This window comes from Hibiscus syriacus, unplaced genomic scaffold, assembly GCF_006381635.1.
Source record: "Hibiscus syriacus cultivar Baekdansim isolate YM2019G1 unplaced genomic scaffold, ASM638163v2 tig00117005_pilon, whole genome shotgun sequence".
NCBI classification, from domain to species: Eukaryota; Viridiplantae; Streptophyta; class Magnoliopsida; order Malvales; family Malvaceae; genus Hibiscus; species Hibiscus syriacus.
In genome coordinates this window covers 1,218,869-1,243,882 of record NW_024063519.1, presented here as the reverse complement: position 1 = coordinate 1,243,882, position 25,014 = coordinate 1,218,869, and the positions used below count along the sequence as shown (strand labels likewise).

General features: G+C 34.4%; 3 protein-coding genes and 1 long non-coding RNA gene across 4 annotated transcripts; 2 read left to right on the top strand and 2 right to left on the bottom strand.

Annotated features, from left to right (window-relative positions):
* Positions 1–2,229: 2,229 nt before the first annotated feature.
* On the bottom strand, positions 2,230–3,081 carry LOC120194908 (17.4 kDa class III heat shock protein-like). The gene is made up of 2 exons (XM_039197081.1): positions 2,809–3,081; positions 2,230–2,713 (listed from the first exon to the last, which is right to left on the bottom strand). Exons 1-2 carry the CDS (start codon positions 3,007–3,009, stop codon positions 2,462–2,464), a joined length of 453 nt encoding a protein of 150 aa, XP_039053012.1. The 5' UTR covers positions 3,010–3,081; the 3' UTR covers positions 2,230–2,461.
* Positions 3,082–14,828: 11,747 nt separating this feature from the next.
* Positions 14,829–15,414, top strand: LOC120194903 (auxin-responsive protein SAUR78-like). The gene has a single exon (XM_039197075.1). The coding sequence runs from the start codon at positions 14,937–14,939 to the stop codon at positions 15,357–15,359; it is 423 nt and encodes a 140-aa protein (XP_039053006.1). The 5' UTR covers positions 14,829–14,936; the 3' UTR covers positions 15,360–15,414.
* Positions 15,415–16,905: 1,491 nt separating this feature from the next.
* Positions 16,906–18,087, bottom strand: LOC120195038. The gene is made up of 2 exons (XM_039197174.1): positions 17,680–18,087; positions 16,906–17,541 (listed from the first exon to the last, which is right to left on the bottom strand). The coding sequence occupies exons 1-2, from the start codon at positions 18,085–18,087 to the stop codon at positions 16,906–16,908; spliced, it is 1,044 nt and encodes a 347-aa protein (XP_039053105.1).
* A 3,419-nt stretch (positions 18,088–21,506) lies between these two features.
* On the top strand, positions 21,507–22,080 carry LOC120194952. Its single transcript, XR_005523020.1, has 2 exons — positions 21,507–21,602; positions 21,755–22,080. It is a non-coding gene; the product is annotated as an uncharacterized LOC120194952 (long non-coding RNA).
* The last annotated feature ends 2,934 nt before the right edge of the window (positions 22,081–25,014 follow it).

Below are 25,014 nucleotides of genomic sequence, written 5' to 3'. Positions count from 1 at the left end.
TGGTTTGTAGGCCTGTAAACGAACCGAACACACATGAACGGAGGTATATTCATGTTCGTTCATTTAAAAAATAAACGAACACGAACATAAACGAACAATTTTTTTGTTCATGTTCGTTTATTAAATAATATAATTTGTTCATGTTCGTTCATTTAATAAATAAACTAACATAAACGAACACGAACATAAACGAACACGAACATAAATGAACACGAACATAAACGAACATAAACGTTGGAGACCCTACCTTCCATTGTTCTTTCATAAAAAATAGTCGATAATGCAAATCAATCAAATCTACAGTGATAAATAGTGTAAGAGCTGATTAGGAGTGATGAAATGTTTGAAGATATCAAATATTTCGATCGATCTTTTAAAGATATTAAATGATTCACACGACTTTAATTTAACGCTATAACATTTATCTTAATGGTCCATGATTACATATGAACAATCATTTTTCACTACGTTATTCTAATAAATTCGCTGGCTAAAAGTTTTGTGACATCAATGTCAGACTTTAGTGAGGTTTGTTAATAACGGTCCTTTCCGTTGGCAGAGTAGAAAATTTAACAGCATAAAGATTTCGAATGATACAAATTAGACTACAAGGCAATAACATAGATCCGAAATCCATTCGATGATACATATTGTAACTGATATTATTGCTAAACCTCCATTCAAAATTTTAACGTACCTAAATTCTACTCCACAACTGAAGGTCATACAAGAACTATGAAAACAAAAGTTCATTGTCAAAGTGTATTTTCTACTTATTAATGGGTTTTCCTGGAAAACCCATTACTTCCGCTATTACGCTCTTTTTCAAAAATTACATAGAAACCTTTGTTTTATTTTCTAGCAAATTCTATATATTTTTCTCTTTACTTAAGCTCATATACTTCCGATTGTTACTTTTATCTTCTCATCTATTTCTAAAAAGAAGTATGATTTTTTCTTGAGTTTTAGATGTGAAGATACCCGCAATAACTTTACATATCAACTATTAAGCCAAATAAAACAGAGAAAGAGATGAAAACATATATGTAAAACTTCAGATTGCACTATAATATAACTTGTTTTGAAGCTTTTAGCGATCGTCTCCACTCTCCGGTGAACACTAGGGTTTGAGAAAAAAGGAGAAAAAAGGGGAAAAATGAATATAAGTGTGAGGTGCCTCACGAGTTAACATATTGAATTTAATCTCCAAATAAAATTGGGTTAATTTATGAGTTGATCATCAGAATATCAGATTAATTTATATTTTATGATACTTACAAATTGGTCACCAAAATTGATTTAAGAAGATTGGATTAAACATAAATGAATTAACATAAACGAACATAACCGAACGAACATAAACGAACATAACTGAACGTTCACGAACGTAAATGAACGAACGAGACCTATGTTCATGTTCGTTCATTTAATTAAACGAACACAAAATCTTGTTCATGTTCGTTCATTTAATAAATAAACGCACATAAACGAACTTCTCGCCGCACGGTTCATGAACAGTTCACTGAACGTTCAGTTCATTTACAAACCTATTGGTTTGAGTTCCTACGGGCCCCTATTTAGGGCATGTAATTTATATTCACTTAAAAAGTGATACATGTTATGATATTTGACATTAATAATACATAACATGATCTGATTTAAACTAAATTAATAGAATATATAAATAAATATATAATTTTATTAATTTTATTAAAATTAAAATCAAATTAATAAAATATATAAAAAATAATAACTAAATATATAATTATATTAATTTTATTAACTATTATATCATCATTTTCATTAAATATTAATAATTAATAATTTCATTAAATACATTTAAATAATTAAATAATCTGATTAGTAAAAAAAATATATAAAAAAAACTATAATTGGGTGGGTTATACCCATAAAGCCAATGGGTACCTCTCTTTACCATCACGTAAACCGCGAAGCTGAAGAACAATATGTGCTTTCCTCTTTTATTTAGCAGGAATACCAATGTCAACGTATCTCACTGACTGTACAAGCTCCACATATTATATACTAAAAATTGTCTACTAATTCTAGACCATTCATAAAGTATGATCAATTTATTGTATATTGAAACATTATGGAACTCAACATTGGAGCAGTATCTTACAGAATCCTTGAATCTGTATGGATAAAGTGGTCATGCCTCATTGAAAGATAACTACTGAAGGTGGATAAATAAATAAATAATGTATCCGATAAAAGGCGCAAATCTACCCGATTACCCTTACATTGCAAACAAAAGAACGTACACAGATCAACATCTAAAGACGACAAACATGGTTTGATTCCTCCAGTTCCCAAAGTTGAGAAACCTCAAAACCTTCAACACCTAAACCTATCCATCCTCCTATTGCTGTTTCCGTAGAATAACTTGTTTTGTTCAACAAAAACCATGGGCCACCACCCTCACGCATTCATCATCATCTTAAGCAATTGCAACTGTTTTAGGCTTTGGTGGCGGAGGAAGCTTCTCGACCACCACAGTCAAAACCCCATTCTCACATTTAGCCGTAATAGCCGACAAGTTAGCATTCTCAGGCAACCGGAACTTCCTCATAAGCTTTTGGGCTGCCTTCCTCTCGAGTCTTATGTATTTACACCCTTCCTCTTCTACTTCCTCACGTTTCCTCTTCCCACCGCTTTTGATCACCAGAGTATTCTCATCTTCGACAGTAACCTTAAAATCAGGCCAAAAAGAATCAATGTCGGCCAAAAAAAGAGAAAAAAATCAAAACACCCTGATGATGGCTGTTTTGGTTTCACATGTATTACCTGGATATCAGACTTGGACAAGCCCGGAACATCTAAATAGAAAATGATCTCCTTAGGAGTGTCCAAAATGTCGGCCAGTATGCTACTAATTCCTTTGTTCCCGTTCTCACGACTGTCGTGAGCCCGTGAAGGCAACATTATTTTTTCGATGTTTTCTGGGAAATTAAACCAATGAGCGATTGGGTGTGCAACTGCGCTCATTTTTTTGGACGACGTTGCAGGGAGAAATAAGAAGAGTAAATGTTTAGTGTCAATACAAAAATACCTCAAAAGTGTGCAGCTTTCTGCCGGTGTAGTGAGAAAAATCGGGGAGGAAGCAAAGTATATAGAAGTTGAAGAAAACTCTGGATAAATCTCAAATAATTTGGAACCTTCTTGTTTGCTTACACGCGTCACCCAGTGAATGTGATGTCGTGATCAGATGCTGCCACGTAACCTGCTTAAGTTATCGTTTCCTTCCCAATTTCTTGCTTTGGGTTGGTTGATCCATTCCTCTTTATTTGGGCTTCTCTCTCTTTTCTCTAATCATAGGTTTCGGGCTTCAATAATCATCGCCGTAATAAATATAGTAATCACTAAATTTTGAGTAAATTTTCGTTTTGCCACTAAACTTTAAAAAGTTATAAATCAGTCACTAATGTGATCGATTTGTTATAAAATGGTAACCAGACGTTAACCGCTGTAAATCTCGATGACAAAAAGCTGAGCTGGATTGTTAAATGCTTACATGGTCCGTTAACGGCTTACATGGAGCGTTGACCAGTCACTAATTGATGGTTGTTGACCTTTAATGCAAAACGCTTCTTCTTCCCTTCCCCTTCTTCTTCCCCAGAGTCCGGCTCAGTTCCAGTTGCAAACCAAACAATCTAGGCTACTCAAAATCGAGTATTGCTCAATGCATATCAAAGATTTCCCCGATTCTGAACAAGACTTAAACCGACAGTAAAGGTCGGCTAACGTTTCTATCAACTGACTGGGTTTCAAGTGAGGTTATATGGGTGGTTCAATAAGGTCGGAGTCCGAAAGGAAGCAATGTTTTAGCTCTTGAGACATAGCAGACCATATTGAATTTGAGTTTTGACCCTATAAAGTCGATCCTATGGTTACCAAGCTTACTGGATGTAGAAGAAGAGGCAGTATTGTGTTAAGAAACTGAAATCTGGGCAGAATTATACTTTATTCCACACATATTCAATTACAACAAATAGGTCCTTTATATAAACAATTTCCTGTAACTAACTCAATAACTAATATCTAACAAACTTAACAAACTAACAGCATATGTAACACAACTTAAAATCAGTTAACATTTTCTACACTCCCCCTCAAGTTGGTAGTTGTAAAGAGGTCTTTAAACCCCAACTTGGAAACTAGGTATTCATATTGATGTACACTCAAGGCTTTGGTCATCAAATCTGCTTGTTGCTCTCCTGTCTTGATGTGCTCTGTTTGTATCAAGCCTTCTTGAATCTTCTCTCTGACAAAGTGACAGTCTATCTCAATGTGTTTAGTTCTCTCATGGAAAACTGGATTAGCTGCTATTTGCAAGGCTGCTTTATTGTCACACTTCAGCTTCGCTGGTGCTATGTTTTTCAAGCCTAATTCTGTCAACAAACCCTTCAGCCATACTATTTCTGCAGCTGTCCCTGCCATGCTTCTATATTCTGCTTCTGCAGAGGAACGCGCAACAGTGTTTTGTTTCTTAGACTTCCAAGAAATTGGAGACATTCCAAGCTTAATGCAGAAACCAGTTATAGATCTTCTAGTCATGGGGCAAGCAGCCCAATCAGAGTCACAATAGGCAATCAATCTGCACTCACTCGTAGCACTTAATAAAATCCCCTGTCCTGGATTTTTCTTAATGTATTTTACCACTCTCAATGCAGCTTCAAGATGTGATTGTTTTGGTTTATGCATAAATTGACTGAGGAAATGAACAGCATAGACAATATCTGGCCTTGTGTGAGTCAAATATATTAGTCTACCTATAAGTCTCTGAAAAACAGTTTTGTCTTGCAACAGTTGTTCACTGCTACAAACAGCTTCATCATACTCAACTGTAGTAAACTTCTTGTTTTGCTCTAGAGGAGTCATGGCTGGTTTGGCTCCCCCTACTCCAGTTTCTTCAATCCACTCTAAGGCATATTTCCTTTGATTCAACACAATCCCTGCTTTTGACCTTAGAACTTCTAATCCTAGAAAGTATTTCAACTCTCCAAGATCCTTCATTTTGAAATTCTTATTCAAAATATACTTTAGTTCTGTTATCAATACTTCATTACTTCCAGTAATTAAAAGATCATCAACATATACTAACAAAACAACTATATCACTACCTTGTTGCTTTGTGAACATTGAGTAATCATATTTGCTCTGCACGTAACCAGCTATAAGTAAAGCTTCTGTTAGCTTCAAATTCCATTGCCTAGAGGCTTGTTTTAGCCCATAAAGTGATTTATGCAGCCTACACACCTTAGACTCCCCCTGGCTGCAAAAACCATCAGGTAGTGTCATATAGACTTCCTCAATAAGGTCACCTTGTAAGAACGCATTGTAGACATCCATTTGGTAAAGAGGCCAAGAAAAAACTGATGCAATAGCGAGGACAGTTCGAACAGTGACCAATTTAGCAACTGGGGAGAAGGTATCCATAAAGTCAATCCCTTCTCTTTGATTGAATCCTTTAGCAACAAGGCGAGCTTTGAAACGTTCAACATCTCCATTAGCCTTGTACTTGATTCTGTAGACCCACTTACAACCTATTGGAAATTTCCCTGAAGGCAGGGTGACTATAGACCAAGTGTTGTTTGACTCCAAAGCATCAATCTCTTCCTTCATGACTTGGATCCAAAGAGGGTTGGTAATGGCTTCATAATATGTTTTTGGTTCACTTAAATGAGAAGTGGAAGACAAGAAAACTTGAGTTTTAGAGGGTAAATGAGAATAAGAAATGAAATTGGAAATAGGATACTTACTTGGAAGAGATGAAGATTGGTAGGGGTGAACATAGTCATGTAGCCAATTAGGAGGTTTGACAGCCCTAGTGGACCTCCTCTGAGGTGGACACTGATTTTCAGGTGGAGCAACTGAACTAGAACGTGGATTTGGTGAGTGAATGGGTAAACCAGTTGAAACTTGAGGTGATGCAGAAGAAGAAGAGGACATATTAGGTAAAACAGAATTTGGACTAGATGAGGCAGAAATTTTAATGGTAAGAAAATCAGAATCAACAATGTGAGGTTGAGTAGGGAAAAAAGGAGAGGGTTTGTTTAATGGAAAGGAGAAGGGGAATACATTTTCATGAAAGACCACATCACGATTGACAAAAAAAGATCGTGTATGAAGATCAAAAAGAAGATAGCCCTTTTGGGTTGATGAATAACCCATAAAAACAGAAGGAATAACTTTTGGAGAGAATTTGTCTTTATAGTTAACTTTGGTTGCATAGCAGAGACAACCAAACACTCTCATATGAGAAAGGTTAGGTGACTTGTGATAAAAGGTCTCAAATGGACTTTTCCAGTTTAGAATGGCAGTAGGAAGCCTATTAATAATATAACAGGCAGTTAGAACACACTCACCCCAAAATTTAACAGGCACATGGGAATGGAAACGAAGAGCACGGGCTACTTCCAAAAGATGTTTGTGTTTTCGTTCAGCAACCCCATTTTGTTGGGGTGTGTGAACACAGGAGCTTTGGTGAATAATGCCAAGAGATGAAAAAAGTTGAGAACAATTATCACTAAAAAACTCACCACCATTGTCACTACGAATATATTTAACTGAAGCAGAATGGTGGTTTTGGACAAGAGCAAAGAATTGTTTAAGAAATAAAATAGCATCAATCTTAAGTCTCAACAGGTAAACCCAAGATAGTCTAGTGTGATCATCTACAATTGTTAAAAAGAATCTATGACCACTATGTGTTGAGATTCTATAGGGACCCCACAAGTCAACATGAATTAAATCAAAAGGTCTGAATGATCTAGATACGCTAATGGGAAAAGGCAATCTTGACTGTTTTGCAAGGGGACACACAGAACATTGTTTAACAGTGTTTTCATTCAAAGGAAGAGTACTCAAAAAAGGAGTCTTATGCATTTTAACAGAAGTGGCATGCCCTAAACGTGCATACCAAAGCATTGTATTATTAGAAGAAAAAACAGTCATACAATCAGAATCAGTCTTGTATTTTGATGGTGACAAAACAAAACTAGAATTTGTAGATGACAAACCAGAAACAAGGTCCTTGGAATTAAACATGTAGAGACCATGATCCTGCCTACCAATCCCCCTCATCTTCCCAGAGAAGAGATCCTACAAAATGCAAAAATGAGGGTAAAAAATGATACTGCAATTGAGGTCTTTGGTTAATTTTGACACTGACAGCAGGTTATGATGGAAATCAGGAACATACAGGACATTTCAGATGATATCAGTTGAGTTAAAGTGAAAGTTACCAGTGTGAGTAATGGGGATTGTTTTACCATTAGGCAGATGGACAAAACTAGGCTTACACGAATTAAGAGATTGTAAACAATGGATGTCAGACACCATGTGGTCAGTAGCCCCTGTATCAAGTATCCAATAAAATGAATCAGCAGAAGCAGGTAAGCATTTAGAAGTAATACCTGCTAGGTTGACTGCAGCATCAACCGATGGTGGTTTATTTAAGAGCTCAAGTATTTGGTGATATTGAGCTGTTGTGAATACTGGAGCAGACTGAACTGTACTGAAACCACCAGATTGTGCTTCATGATTCGATTCAGGTAATGAGGGATTGGTAGCAAGAGCGGCTTGAGGATTCCTCTTTTTTGTGAACTTAAAATCAGAAGGGAATCCGATTAAGCGATAACAATTGTCACGCTTATGGCCTTTGATCTTGCAGAAGTCACAAACACCAGTGAAACGCCTTCGATCAGAGTTAGCAGACGTATTGGAGTACATAGCCGTGACTCCCGAAGCAAGAGGCAACTGAGCTCGTTGTGCCTCTTCTTGCACAATCATAGAGTATACTTGATTCACGCTTGGAAGAGGTTGCATAATGAGGATTTGACTGCGAATAGCGGAGTACGTATCATTAAGCCCCATAAGGAATTGCAACAGTTGCTGCTGTGCAAGATGCTTGGAATTTTGTTGAGAAGCCTCGCAATTACAGGCTGAAAGGGGGACTAGGGCATGATATTCATCCCACAAAAGTTTTAGTCGCATAAAATATACCGATACAGTAGAATCACCTTGACTTGAAGTAACAATTTCTCGATGCAAGGAGAAGATTTTGGATCCATCGACTTTGTCAAACCGTTCTTTCAGATCTGTCCAGACATGAGCAGCGCTTGAAGCAAATACGATCCCAGCCGAGAGATCACTGTTGACCGTATTGAGAATCCAGGAAAGGACGAACGCATTACAGCGTTCCCACTGAGAGTGCAAGAACTCATCATAGGTCTCTTTGCAGCAGGTGCCATCAACAAAACCTAATTTGTTCTTTGCCAGTAACGCAATCCTCATAGAGCGGCTCCAGATGTTGTAATTGTCGATTCCAACCAGGCGATGAGAAACGAGAACGACCCCGGGTGTATCAGACGGATGTAGAAATAAGGGATGACTGAAATCAAGAACGGCGGTGGTTTCAGAGGTGTTCATCTCGTCAAGGGAAATCGCACAAATCAAAGACCTAATCAAGAGGGTTATGGGTTGAAGGAAGAGTGAGGACGGCCCAAGAATAGCCTGGGTTAAACTGATACCATGTTAAGAAACTGAAATCTGGGCAGAATTATACTTTATTCCACACATATTCAATTAGAACAAATAGGTCCTTTATATAAACAATTTCCTGTAACTAACTCAATAACTAATATCTAACAAACTTAACAAACTAACAGCATATGTAACACAACTTAAAATCATTTAACATTTTCTACATATTGTTAACAACAGCGGAATCAGGTAGATTTAAGGCATGAACTTGAGTGCTTTTTGAACCTTTCTACAACCTTAATACCACAAATTTTTTTGTATAATCATTAATATACCATACTGTAAGTTTTCCTTCACTTTCTTCTTCAAATATATACACAAATTTACTATCTTTTATTCACATGGAAATACCTAATCTATCTCAATAATCAACAAACAAAAATGAAAGCACAAATATTTGAATAAAAGAGTTGTTTTTACCTCCTTTCTTTCCTTCTTCAAGCACAAGGAAAATGATTCAGTGCATAAAGAAGAGAGCTTTGCAAAAAGTTTGAGCCTTCGAGTTTCATTGAGATTCTCCACAACGTTTTTTCTTCCATTTCTCTCTCTTGGGGATGGAAAATAATTTGTTTTTTGTTTTTCATAGTGAATGCTACAGGTAAGCCGTCAACAAGCCATGTAAGCATTTAACAGTCCAATTCAATTTTTTTGTCAGTTTCTTGTCACTGAGATTAACGCCGGCAACGTCGAGTTATCATTTATAACAAATCGATAACGTTAGTGATTAATTTGTAACTTTTAACAATTCAGTAGAGAAAACGAAAATTTATTCAAACTTTAATGGCCCTTCGTATAGTTTACCCTAATAAATAAGTTCAAAACTCGAAACTAACAACGTCTACGAATAATATGAGGTTTTTTTTGGCCCATTAGCGCAAAGAGGCTAAAATATTAGCCATAAATCGTTGGGAAAATATTATTTAGGGATCTAAGAAAATATTAGTGATTGTAGAACTTGCCAAGATGACATGATAAGTTCTACAAAAATATATTTTATTAGACTTAGACGTTGGGTCTAATATTTTAATATTATTAAAAAAACTCATCATGTTGGCGTGATAAGTTTCATTAAAATAATATTTTTTAATAATGTTCCATTAAAAACAATGTTTTAAAAATCATGGAACTATCATGTTTATGTGATGAGTTTCAACGGTCATATTATAATTTTTATTAAATACAAAATATTAAGTTACCCACAAATTAAAAAGTATGATTAAGAAGACTTACTTCAGATTGGATAAAGTTTGGGTAGAGAAAGGTGCACAAATAAAGACAATGATCAACAATTGCAAAAGTTGGGCTCAAGATTTGGAGAATGCAATAAATAAAAATAAACACATGCAACATCAATGTATGTTCATAATTTAGCCAGACTTGATTCTGATTAATTGTCCAAGCACTTATTCGATCACATGATGGTGAAAAATTTGTCACATACACCGATAATCTCAATAGAAGATGTGATTGCGGTCGATTTTAAGCTTTTAGATACCTATGCGTTCAGTTGTTGCTGCATGTATGCATGTTAATGTAGACCCATGCTCTTATACTGATGATTGTTATAACATGCATACCATACACAACATATATAATTGTGAGTTTAAGTATGTCTCAAACGATGCTTATTGAATAATGGTTTCTAAATCCATAATTACGAAGGAAGTTGAAGAGTCGACATGAATTTAATCGAATTCATATTGTTATGGATGATTCTCAATGAGAGCAAAGTCTACCAAAGCTTTGTGGACATTGTAGAGGTGAATGCCACAACAGGAATCATTGTTCACATCTTCATAAATATCGACTGGGCCGATAAAACATTTGTAATTATGTTTCCATGTTGTTTGTTGTACCTTTTTTTTGGATAATTTATGAACATCATTAACCAGTGGCGAAGCCACATATAGTTTAGGGTGGACACTAAAATCCAAATTTTTTTTATTACTTCCCTAAAAAATATTTATGGATCCGCCACTGTCATTAACCATCTTTATTTTTAACTTTTTATATATAATTGCAAACTATTCATAAAATAACTTTTAACAAAACACAGATTATACATATATTTAAAATATTTTTTCAACATAAAAAATCAACTTTTCGTCTTCTTCTCCTCCTCAATTTATAAACTATTATTTTTCTTTTCATCATTCTCTACAAGTCATTTGCTACGTCGGATTGGTAAGTCTTCATACTTCTTATTTTTCTTCTCGATTTTCTTCACCTTATTCTTTTCTCCAAGTTTCCTTCTCTCCTTATGTTGATTAAGCGCTGATTTTATTGGCTCGCTTACCCACTCCTCATATGAAGTGGGGCTTAAATCCGAATCATCGAAGTCTGACTAATCAGACCCAAATAGACCATTCGAAATTTTTTTTCGTAATATTCTTCCCACAAATGCATGATTTGATTTTCATATAAACTCTATCAACTCACCACACTCCTATTTATAATCAAAATTTATCAAAATGATTGTTGAAACTCATCACGCCCACATGACAAGTTCCATAATTTCAAAATCATGTTGTTGGCCAACGGCTATAAACGACTAGTTATTTAAACCAATAGAACTCGTCACCTCAACATCACGAGTTCCATGATTTTTTTAAATTACGAAAAAAGGTCTAAACTCAAAAATAAATATTATTATAATCAAATTTATCATGTTGGCATGATAAGTTCCAAAAAAATAATAAACTATTAAACCAGACAAATCAGTCCAATAAAATATATTTTTCATTGGAACTAGTCACATCAATGTGACGAGCTATATGGATATTGTAGATAATATCGTATATCACAAAATAAACTTTTTTGTGCCCAATTGGACTAAATATTTTAACCGTTAACCGTAAATATGGAGTAGATTAGGAATAGTGAGAAATACCTCACTTATTATACGTTCCCTTACAAATGTTAATGCATAATTAGGTTGCTAATCCTTTTCTATTAGATTTTATTGATTTTACCCATCTATTAGAAGAAGTTTTCACACACTCTTCATGCATAGCCTTTTAAACAAGCATATAATCCTAATGCATGGAGTTACTGAAACATATTTTATATATGAATGAGAACGATTAGTATGGGTGCACATGCTGAATCTTGTTTCACGTTTACCTACAGATTTCCAACCCCAATACCTGCCAAACCTTACCAGGTGTACAGAAGCTAAGCTATATTACCAGGCCTATGTGGTTTATTTAATCATTCGAGAATATATCACCGGTGGTTGAATCCATTCCAGATATTTATTCTATTTCTAAGGATTTGGTTGGGGAAAAAACAATGATATCAAAATTTAAATTTTATTTTTTAAGGTATGAACAAGTAACTTAGAAACATATATATATATATATATATTGGATATAAATATATTTAAATATTATTTAATATAAATATTAAAAAATTAGAAACCATAAATAACTTGGACACTGAGTTTGAACACATGAGGAATGGTGACTGCTTACCAACCAACAGATTTTGTTGGTATTAATGATAAATGGAGAACAAAGAAACCACCATTGCCCTACTATGATTCTTCTCACATTATTGCTCTCCCATTTTCTGTTTTATTATTGTCTTTGATCCATTTACATGAGAAGTTTGTTTGCTAATAATGTTTCATCATTTATGTATCACGTGAAATATGAAAGTCGTCTTCGTCAAGTATACGGTTTCATATGATTCCACCCTAGTAGTAGTGAGATTTAAGTTAATACTCACTTGAAAATTAATCAATGCGTTAAAAGTTCATGGAAATTCTTTTATGAAGGTTAAATACTATATGCTTCATATTATAATTAATTAATATGATACACATTTTGCAAAAAAAAAATTACATACTATTTTTATCTCCATTATAAGATTTAAGTTAACAGTTTATAATTATTATTTTTATAATATTATTTACCTGAATTTATAAAGTGACCTTAATGATTAAAATGAATATTGTTTTGTCTAGATATTCCCGGTTAGTAATCATGTTGTAAAGTGCATGCATATTATTAATAACTAAAAAATATTTTAAACATATTACGAGGAGTATATGCACGTTATTAATAACTAAAGTAAATTCTAAACAAATATTAACTTATTATCCCATCATACTATTAGAAAATAAACAAAAATAATATCATTTATAAGATTTAAATTTATACTTTTTTGCACGAACCAAACGATCTTAATGGTTAATAAGTTGTTATTATCCTTGAAATCTTGGATTCGATCATGTATTTATTAAAGATAAAAGTATTTATTGTCAGATGATTAATTTTTTAATATATATATATATATGCAACACTGGTTAATAGCAAATAATTAATTTATTGGGATGCTGAAAAGTTGTTTTTCCCCCTTCGTAAATGCCAATAAAAAAACTGTCATATAATAATTTCTAACATATCTACAAAAGGATATAAAAAGGTAACTATGGAATATGATTTTAAGGTTGGATTAATTATAGTCGGTTGCTCCGAGGTGGCAAACGAGTCATCCGGATTAGATTCAATTCATGTTATTTCGATTCAGGTTTTTTGGGTTTAAACTCAACTTAGGTTAAGTTCAAGTTGGGTCGGGTTATTTCGAGTTTCGATTTTATTCAGATATATAATAAGTTAGGTTGGGTTTGGGTCAGATCAGGTCAGGTCAGGTCAACGATTGATTTTCAGTTTGGATCAATATCAGATCAATTGATTTTGGGTCAGATCAAGTCGGATCAGTTGATTTTCGGGTCGAGTTAATATCGAATCGATTATTTTAGGTTTAATTCAACTTTAGAAGTTGGGTCAATTCAGATTAAGTTGAGTATGAGTTAAATCAAATATATAGAATTATTAATATATTTTTATAAAAACATGTATTTTTTTAATCTTATCAGTTGTGTTCAATTTCATTCAAATTCAATTATCATTGAGGGATTATAGTTTAACTCAAACTTGACTTATAAGATATGTTAGAGTTTGTGATATTTTTTATTGATCCGGATTGAAAAGTTTGTTGTAAGATCTATTTGGTTAAAAAAATAAAAATTTTAATTATAAATTTTATTATCAATTAAAATTTTAAATTAGATGCTTAACAATCAATTATAAATATAATATTTTATTAAATATAAAAGTAATAATGATATAATATTTATGTTTGAATAAATATTATTTTAAATATATTTATAAATGATATTATATTATTATATATTGATAATATTTAAATTATAAATTATAAATAAAAATAGATATCTTTTATATTGTAAAAATAAGTTATTTTTGGGTTAAAGTCGGGTCAATGTTTGGTTCAGATTGTGTTTGGGTAAATTAAATTCGGGTTACTTTCGGTTCGGGTTATTTTCGGTTCGGTTGTTTTCGGTTCGGATTACTTTCGGTTCGAATTCTTTCAATTTGACTAAATTCAGGTCAATTTACCAAGTAAAATCCAAAATTTAGAACCTAAATCATATGTTCTTACGTTAATAATTTTTAGAATTGATGATTAAAAGTTTAGTTGATATAGATATATATATATATAGATAGATATATATATATTATATATATATATATATATATATATATTTATTATATATTGAAAATATATATTCAATATTTATTAGAATTAAAATTTCTTTACCCTTCTATTTGGATGAAAATTATTTAAAAATTAAAAAAATCATATATTCTTATTCATCTATGATGAAAAATCACATGAAAATAGGAATAGAACAAAAGATAGAAAAAGAAGTTCAGAAATTTTCATATTGAAAAACTAAATCGATTTGGCATTATTTTGTTACATTAATTGTGCTTTTTTATATATAATATATAAAAAGTTATCTAAAGTAGAATTGAAAATATAATATCAACCAAAACTGAAATAATATCAATTATCATTTACCGATATATATGCAATAAACTTAATTATATTACAACTGAGTTTTAAATTATTGATAATCTGATAAAATAATATATTACATCCCAATAACCTATTCCAAGTCCTTCACATATTCGCATCTTTTTACATCTAAAATGTATTTTTAGTTATTTTTATTTTAGATATATATTAGGTTCCACATCACAGCAAAAGCCAAAAAGTGGCAACTGGTTTTTGCATCAGATATCTCGCTCTTAGCTGGTGAAATAGAAGATGAGACAGTGGGCCAGTCTCGTATTTGCTATATGCAATGTTTTTCTCACACCTCCCGGTCCTTGTCCTTGTCTGGTCAGCTGGCTAAGTCGTCCTCATCCCTTCTTTTATATACGAACCACCTTCACCCCCCCCTAATCCTCACCAAAGAAAACCCTTTTCTTCTTCTTCAGTAGTCTCCTCTCTTTTTACACTCCGAAAACCCAATAACAAAGATACAGGTAGAGCCCATGGCAAAATTTGGGAAGCTAACGAAGCTGAAGTCTGTAATAAAAAGATGGCCATCTTTAACCAAGCTGACCCGTAGCAGCAGCTCTATAGCGGCTGCCGAATCCCAAGACAAGCCGGTTCCGAAGGGTCTTCACGCAGTGTACGTCGGGAAATCGCGGCGGAGGTACCTGGTGGGTTCCGACGTCATCTGTCATCCACTGTTGCAAGAGCTGATCGATCGCTCCTCTAGTGCTGGTAGTATGGATGATGATGATCATGAAGATGGTGATGATGATGTCGATGATAATGATAATAATGGTGGTGGTCATGAAGTTGTGGTTTGTTGCGAGGTTGTTTTGTTTGAACACTTGCTTTGGATGCTTGAGAACGACGGGGCTCAGTTGGGGTCCATGGAAGAGCTGGTGGATTTCTACACTTGTTAACCAACAGAAAAAAAAACAAAGCTTTCAAGCTTTTGTCAAAAGTTGTAAAATCTTAGTTTAGTAAGTTGATTTGTGTGTTTCTTTTGAGAAAGATGAGGATTATTGATTAACCCCATTTGATATTACTGCAACTTCACTGGGAAGACACCTTTCTTCTCTTCTTGTTTTTTAGTCTTCCGTTTGATATAATTACAAACCAAAATGGTTGAGAAATGAAAATTAATTTGGCTTTTATTCCATCTTCTTGACTCTTTCCTTTTGTCATTTTCATTGTTAACATGCATGTTACTTTCAGTGTCATGGAACCCTAAATAAATAATTATGCCAAAAGCTAGCTAGTTTTGGTGACAGTCCAATTGTACTGAAAAGGATTGAATGCCGCTTTGTGCTGAAAATTTCACCCAAGTGGGGTTTGAATCAAGCTCGCATTGAAGAATTGTTATAGTATTGGGTAGATGGTTATGGCGATTGGTGAGGAAAGTTTTGCCCATTTAGGACAAGTCCATGTCCTTGGGTTTTTATTTATTTATTTATTTGGTCCCCCGTAAAACCAAATCTCGAAAAAGATTTGCTCATAAATAGAATCTTTTGATGAGTTATATGTAAGTATATGCCAACATTAACAGGCAATTTTCTAGAGGCTGCTTCTTTTACCAGTATTGTTGGCAGATATGGACTTGAATTTTATGTTATTTTAGTAGCCATACGAATCTGCAGTGAAAATTTGGTTTTCTTCCACCATGGTGTGTAAATCATGTAATTTCATCTTTATTACACTAAAAAGACAACGCTTCAATGCGACTGATGCTAATACGGTAGTAACTGCCCTGATTAAAAAAGCAAGGGGATACTTTTTTTTGCCTCCCGGTTATCAAAGTTTTGTGTTGAATAATTCGGATAAACTCAAGTCTCACACTTAACTTAAAAGATAAGGATATCAAACTACTTACTACTTGAATCAAAGTTGATAAAGAGTCACATTTTCACAGTGAATTAACTAATGTTTTGTCTCCGTGTTTTATGTAGAGGCAAACAACCCCCGAGAGCCAGAAAAGCTAGCGCCCGCCAAGTTATGGATCAGACACCGTGGGCTGCCTACGTACCCAAAGCCATTCTTGCGGTTTAAACTATCATCAGTATCACTCAATTCATTTTTACAGGATAAACATACTCGCAATCTAAGTCAACATTGTTGTACTCTGTTTAATTGTACCCGTATTGGGCAGATTCATGATGTGATATTTTTTTTTGAAGTTAACCATTCATTAAGCAAACGTTAAATCAGCACAAACAACAACATATAACCAGTTTGGAATTACAGAGGAAAAGGAAATAGGCATAATCGATGAAGCTGCATAATTTGCTATAGCGTGCGCGGCCCCATTTGCTTCGCGCCGAATAAATCGACAAGAGATGTTGGGGTTAGCATCCAACAGCTGTCGTGCTTCAAGCAGGTAGAACCGAATAGTAGATCGGTCATTTACCGGATCCTGTAGTTGCTGCACAACACTCATGGAATCACTTTTGAGCACCACCGAGGGAAGCTCTAAGTCCATTGCCAAAGCGCCAAAGCTTCAACAACTCCAGCCGAACGTGTCGCCTCAACTGGTAAAGCTTCACCCGCCACGACTAATCCAGCGCTGTCCCGAACAAGAACTCCGATAGATGTAGATGCTGGGAAACGGGGACAAGCCCCATCTACGTTAATTTTAAAGGTACCAACCGGTGGTTTCTGCCATCTTTGAAAAGAGAGTTCCGAATGCAACGGTGATGACAAAGAAGAAGACGCTACCATCGCAGCTGAAAAAGCCGACTGAAGAGCATCGGCCGAAGCGATTAACTGCCACCCAGGTAATAAGCGTCCTTCATGAAAATATAAATTCCGACCGTGCCAAATCTTCCACAGCAAAACCAATAGTGAAACGAATCGTTGGACCGTCAAGTTGAGTATCATATTCTCTAACCAAGCACCAAAGGAAGAGAAACTCCTTGTGTCCGACCGGCAATCGTAACCAGCTGCTGCCAGGATTGGAGAGACCATCGAGCAATCCCGCAGAGCATGGGTGACCGTTTCATCCGGATAACCGCATAAGCAGCAGCTGACTTTCGAAGCATCAACATGGGCGAGTCGACATCCAACTGGAAGAGCCTCATGAGCAGCGCGCCAGCCAAACATACGAATCTGAGGAAGTGTGTACAAGCGCGGGAAGAATAGTCAAAGCTTGGAAACATGAATTGTTGATGTTTGTCGCCGAAGAAGCCATCGATATCCCGAACGGACGGAATATGTACCTGAGGAATGGACACTCCAAACAATTACATTGGAATGGATGGGGGAGATAACACATTGAAGTATCGCTTCCGCATCAGCAGCCGTAAAGACTTGTTGAACGAGCGGGCCATTCCAAGAAAGAGCATCCAGAATCATAAAGTCCCCACATAACACCGGCTGGGCGGTATTATCCATATAATTGGTCTCAAACTGTACCGGAAAAACACCACCCCAACGGGCACCGTGCATGGGAACGACACTATTTATTCCAAGCCGCCAATGAAACCCATACCGTAGTGCATTGATGACATGCAATAAACTCCTCCACGCGAACGAGGGGTGATCCCCAAGAGAGGCCTGTAAAATATCACAAGATGGGAAGTATTTCGCCTTATAAACACGAGCCACAAGACTCTGTGGCTGCTGGAGTACCCGCCACAATTGCTTGCCAAGCATTGCCAGATTGAAAATTCGAAGAACATGGAAGCCAAGCCCCCCCCCCCCCAATCTCTTCGGGCGACAAAGAGTTTGCCAAGCCACTAGTGGCCATCCCCGAGAATTAGAGTCGCCCGTCCACCAATACGTGTGAAGACAGGCTGTAATATCCGTTAACGCACCATCCGGAAGCCCATGACATATGTTGACAAAGTCTAGCCCACAGCTTTAATATTAACTGGACGACCCCCCCCCAAAAAAAATCAAATTCTTCCGCAAAATAGGTTTATAGCGGCGATTTTTTAACAAACGCCACAAAATAACAAATTTTCGTGTCGTTTTAAGCAAAAACGCAACTAAATACTTGTATTTTAGTGGTGTTTTTATATAAACGCCAAGACTGTACTTTAGTGGTGTTAAATTATAAACGCCACTATAGACTCGTACTTTAGTGGCGTTTTTATACAAACGCCATAAGAGGACACATATATAATGGCATTTTTGAAAGAACGCCATAAGAGATTCATACTGTAATGGTATTTTTTGAATAAACTCCATAATTTATCAATACACTAGTTGCGTTTGTATACAAACGTCGCTAAAGATTCGTATTTTAGTGGCGTTTTTATATAAACACGCTATAGACTCATACTTTAGTGACGTTTTCATACAAACGCCGCTAAAGCAAGTTTACAGTTTCTAAATCCCGCACCCCTTCAATCCTTTTTCATTTTTCCCCTTCACTTATTTTTTCATTCCCGCCATTTACCCAAACCCTTCTGCTACAAACTCTCTTTGTTTTCTCATTCTAAAACCCCTCTTGTTTGTAGGGATGTTCAAAATTTTGAACTAATTCGGTTAACCGACTGAACCGAATTAGTTCAGTTAATTCGGTCGGCCACCGAATTAGTTCGGTTGATTAACGGTAAATTTTTTTAGATTTCGGTTAACGGTTAATTCGGTTCGAAATCGGTTAATTAACCGAATTAACCCTTAAATATTTTTTATTATTTTTTCACCCTATATGCGTCCCCCCACTTCCTGCTAGGCTGCTACTCGGTTACCAATTATTTTATGCCTTGATTTGTGTAAGGTATGGCACAAGCATGGGCAGGTGGAGCACGCGTTTCACAGCATAGGAACTTTCAGCCATTTGCAGAGCATCGGTAGAAGCCATGCAGTCTTCTTGTTCGCCTCATAGCTGAGTTGGAATTTGATTAGAAGAAAGCAAAAGGAAAGTTGGTTTCCTTTTGTACAAATCGATGGCTATTCTCTTCTTCAACTATTTTTATATTTATGATCACATGTAAATATCAAACCCAAGACTATTTTTATATTTATTCCTTTTGTTCTGATTCTTGTGATTTTCCTAAGGTTATTTTTTTATTGTAGTCTACTGGTGATGATGGATCTTTGGCTGTAGACTACTTCACATTTTCTTCAAGCATTGTGGAACATTTGAAATCTGCATCTCTTGTGATCAGTCATGCAAGTAACTCTTGATATATATATCCTTTTTACCCTGTTTTTTTCCACCTTTCTCTGGTAAAAGGTTATTAATACTTTCCTCAGCTTTTATATGCAACACATGATCTGATATGGCACAACTTCTCGAAGTCATTCATAAGCTTAAAGATTTGTTTCATTATTTTGCTAATGTGTTCGTTGAATAAGTTTCATTACTTTTTCTTATAAAAAAAGAGGCTTAAAATTTCATTACTTTTAATTAAAAAAATATTAAATTCGAAAATTTTAAAACATTTCGGTTAATTCGAAAATTAACTGAATTAACCGAAATTTATTCGGTTCAGTTAAAATTTTCGAAAAAAAGTTCGGTTCGGTTAACGGTTAAAGAAAAAAAAAGTTCGATTAATTCGGTTAATGGTAGTTCGGTCGGTTCGGCCACCGAATTAACCGAATGAACACCCCTACTTGTTTGTCTTCATGGTTTAGCTCAGATCAAACAAGGCATGAAATCTGTAAGTGGGATTGTTTTTGATATGTGAATTAGGGTTTTAAAATCTGAGATTTTGGAACAACGTGTCTGTTTTGGCTAAAAAGTTTGAATCTTTATTGTTTTCACAAGTAGTTTTGGCTTTTCTTTACTGGGTTCGAAGCAGTTTTTTGAACCACTAACCAATTTTTTATACAGAATTATGCATTTCGTTTCTTGAGTTCCTCCATTTTTAGATTTTTTTTTGAAATTTCTGTTATATATAATTTTAAAAAACATGTTATTGTTTACAAAAGCTTTTTAATGGATTCTCTTAGATTTTTTTTTATATATTTGGTCCTGGATTTGAGCTGCTCCAATGTTTTTTATTTTCTGATTTTAAAAATTTTGAACCTTCTTATATTAGTTCATTGCTGATATCGAATTTAAATACGAAATATCAGATTTTGAACCTTCTTATATGTAGTAGAGATGCATTGGATGGGCATGTTTGTAGCAAATTAGAGTAGGAACCTTTTGTGATAAGCAAATAGAAAACGTAGTTTTTGATATGCAATAGTTCATCATGTTGATTCGTGTCCTTCCTCTTTGATGAATGCATGATTGCTTACTCTATCACGCTTTTAAAGTTTGACATTTTGGATTTGTGTTATGAAATTGTTTCACTCATTATTATTATATGAAAAGAGTAACTGATTCACATATGAAACATGGGTGTATTTCTCACTTTTATCTCTTCTTATTGCAGACGAGAGTCGCTGCAATTTTTGTATTTATATCATTTACTTCACTTTTAAGCATCGCTGGGGTACCTGTGATAATGAAAGAAATCAAGGTGATCATTCTCTTTATTACATTGTCTTTTTTGGCTTGAATATAATGACTATTTGAAGTTCTTGGCCAAGATGGTAACCTAATGGAAGCCGCCGCATCTTGCCTCTAAAGGAGCTCTCTAATTGGACTACCCCATCTACTAACTTAACCAAAAAGTTTGAGTTCCTAACCAATTTCTGAAGTTGCATGATCGATTGCTTTCCTTTTTTCCTTTGTTCTTTCGTGCTGAAATTGTGTGATCTTTTTTTTTTACAGATATATGTAAGTGAGGAGTTAAACCAACATTCAGGAGCTTTAGTCTTTCTGTTTAGGAAACTACTCTCAAGCATTCCCTTCCTATTCCTCATCTTAATATCATAAAGTCTCGTCTTCTATTTCTTTATAGGATTGCGATATGAATTCGGTTTGTTGATGTACTTTGTGCTGAATTTCTTTATGTGCCTCTTAGTAAATGAAGGATTGATGCTGGATGTTGCTTCTTTGTGGAAAAATATTTTCCGGAGTGTTAACTCTTGTAACCATACATGTGAGTTTTTACTATTTGAAAGACAATTAATAAATATTTTCATTTCCAGTCTTGAGCTTTTACTACTAAGCCTGTGCTCTGCTAATTTTGTGATCAAAATGCACCATGTTTCAGGTGTTACAAATGCTTGCGTCGGGATATTTCAGAATCCGAAATGAGTTGCCTGGAATCGTGTGGACATATTCGTTGTCATACATAGCTTTCCACACCTACTCTATCCAGGTGTGTGCGTGTTCATAGCTTCTTGTTATTTTCTTTACATCAAAATACATTTGCTCGTACTCGGATTTCGTACGCATCAGAGAATCCATTCTAGGCAATCTTATCATTTCTAAAAGAATCTTTAAAACATGTGACCTATGTTTCTGCCATAGGGACTTTTGGAGAACGAGTATCTAGGAGTGAATTTTGACATTGGACAGGTGAGGACCATATCGGGTTTTCAAGCACTCCTTAGTGCTTACGATATCTCTCCTAGCAGTAACTCCAAGTGGGAGAATTTACTGGTATTGTTCCTCATGGCAGTTACATATAGAATTCTTGTGTTTGTGTTGCTGCATTTTCATGCAAGGAAAAATGTATCCCTACATAGAATTTGCGAGTGTTGTCGCGATTCGACGAGCTGAGATGAATGGAGGTGGTACTGTCATCTTTGGCAGCCATTCAAATGGTATAATCTTTTGTTTTTTCCATTGTCCAATCCAATAGAATTTGCGAGTGTTGTCGCGATTCGACGAGCTGAGATGAATGGAGGTGGTACTGTCATCTTTGGCAGCCATTCAAATGGTATAATCTTTTGTTTTTTCCATTGTCCAATCCAATGTTATCGTTCATAAATTACCCAAATTTTGATGCGTCATTCATTAGAGCATGAAATTTTCGAAATTTTCAGTCACAGTTGCAGAATGAATCCTTCTTTGGCTTTAATCACGTTATTTTCTTGTTCATCTCTTCTCCTCCCTTTCCCATGTCTTGGAAAAATCCACAAGCAGGTATCAAAAATGTCTTTTTCCCCCTCTTCAATCTACTCTTTGATGGAGTCTGCTTCTAGTCACGTCGGCTACTCTGCTGCATGAATGTCACATGATGGCATGTTTATGTACATGCATACCAACCACATCGTGAATCTTGATATTATAGGCGCACATACAGAGGAGACAGGTGTGGAGGAAAAAGGCTACCAACGTTATGTATGCATAATTTTATGGTAAGAGTAAAGATGGACAGAAGGTACGGATGGGGTCCTCATTAAAAATTTAAAAGTATTATATAATTTAGATTTTTTCATTGAAGATTTGTTTTTACCTACTAGATTTTTATTAATTCATCCACTATAAATTGAAGCAAGGAAAGCAGCATATCAGAAAAAATATAAAGACTTTCAAAATCAACTTCAAGCTATAATGCATATAATACGACAAAATCAACCCCATAGTCCACCATCTTAGGTGTTATTATTGTTTATTTTAGTTAACAATGTTGAACTATATTATATTTTACGTTAATGTAAACTTTGATTTATTATTATGAATTTCAAGTTTCTTATTATGGATTTCAAATTTGTTGTTATAAATGTCAAGTTTATTGGATAATGCTACAGGTTAAATTTGGGTAACAAAAGAATAAAAAACAATATTTGAAAAATTAGTTTTAATTTGCGGCGTTTGTATAAAAAAACACTAAATACATAGTCAATACCGGCGTTTTTGAAAAACGCCACTAAAGTTCTAGATCTTTTACGGCGTTTATACAAGAAATGGCATTATATACGTAGTCAATAGCGGGGTTTTGCATCCACAAATACCACTATATGACATAACATTTAGCGATTTTTTTGGAACAAATGTCACTATATGTCAGAACATCTAGCGGCATTTTTGGGACAAAATGCCACAAAAGAAAAGATAAATAGCGGCGTTTGGAAAAAATGCCGCTAAAAACATAACCTTTTTTGCGTCACAAACAAAGTAAAAACATCGCTAAAAATCTATTTTGCTTTTATGTTCGTCCATTCTCTAACTCTTGAGGCCACTTTATCACGAAGAAATACAAACACTTGAGATTTGTTTCAACCAATAAGAAGAGACATTCCAAGTTACATACCCGGTTTCTAAACAGATGAAATCCCCATAATAGAGCTAAGATTGTATTGTAACAACATCGGCGTAGAAGGAGCAAAATAAATACTTGACTTTGCCAAATTTACTTTTTGTCCCGAAAGGTTCAAATAAAGCAATATCATCGCAAACTCAGGTAAATTCAACCTCTGTGTTGCATAAAAATAGCAAGCAATTATCTGCATAAAAAAGATATGTAACTTTCGGACCCGATCAACTCACTCTGAGGCCATAGATTCGGTTGTGAGATTGCTCCCTATGGAAGAGTGACAATAGTCCTTATGCACATCAATATAGTAGATTATCATGTAAACTTTGTGAATTTTCATGTAATCGTTTTGACAATTTGATTCAGTTGATCAAAAAATTAAATAGATTTTTTTGTTACGAAATTTCTTATCAATTTTATTGTTTTTGCATAAATCCATGTAAAATTTATGTAAAGAAAAATTTTAATAATTATATTTTGATTTAATTATTTAATAACTATTTTTCATTTCTATTTTAAAAAATTAGATACCAAATATATTTTCACAATTTTTATTTTTGAATTTAGGTTTTCATTTATATTAACTAAACATTTTTTCTAATTTTCAAAAAATTAAAAATAAAAACTATTTTCCAAAAGAAAAACAGAAAATAAAAATAGAAAATATTTTCTAAAGCCAAACATTATCTAAATTTCTTTAAAAATAAATATATAAAAATTATAATTTTTGTGTGAATGTCCTTCAGATCCAAACCCGGACTAATCTAGATCGTCTCGGATCATACATTTGACTTTGGTGGATGAATTTTTTAATGAAAATTTTATACATACACAATAATTCAAATATGAGATCTTATAGGATATCAAACTTTTTACTATTTAAATAATTATAAACGTGCGTAACATAATCTAACGCTCCATATATATATATATATATATATATATATATATATTATTCATTTATTTTGAGAGAAAACCCGGTGGAGTCGGTCAGTGCTTGAACCTCACGATACGTGAGACGTCCATTTCAGTCTCACTTTAAAAAGTTTTAATAATTTTTGAAATAACCGTTAAGGATTTTACTCAAACTCAAGCACCCGTCTCTCAGTTCATAAATTTGATATTACGGGCAGTTGACCACAGCTTAATTATGTTGAATGACTCAAATATCCCCTCAGTGGATGCCCTTTATAGTGGTCCATCCAATCAATCACCCTTTCCCCTTTGTTCTGGACAATTATATCCTTCATCACCTTCGAGAAGGTATAGTATGGAGGCTTATTGCACTTCAGCATCTCGACTGTACTTGGTACTCCTAAAAATTGAAAATAAAAAAAGAAAAAAATTTCAAATTATATTTTAAATATACTTTTATTTAAATAAAATCAGTGTAGAATCTATAACTGTATTAACAAACAATTATATATGGATAAATGGTCTCTTTTGGGTATCTTTTACAATTTATATTTTAGATCTAATCTAATTATTTAAAAAGAAAAACAAAGAGAATTCAGATATCGTTAATCGT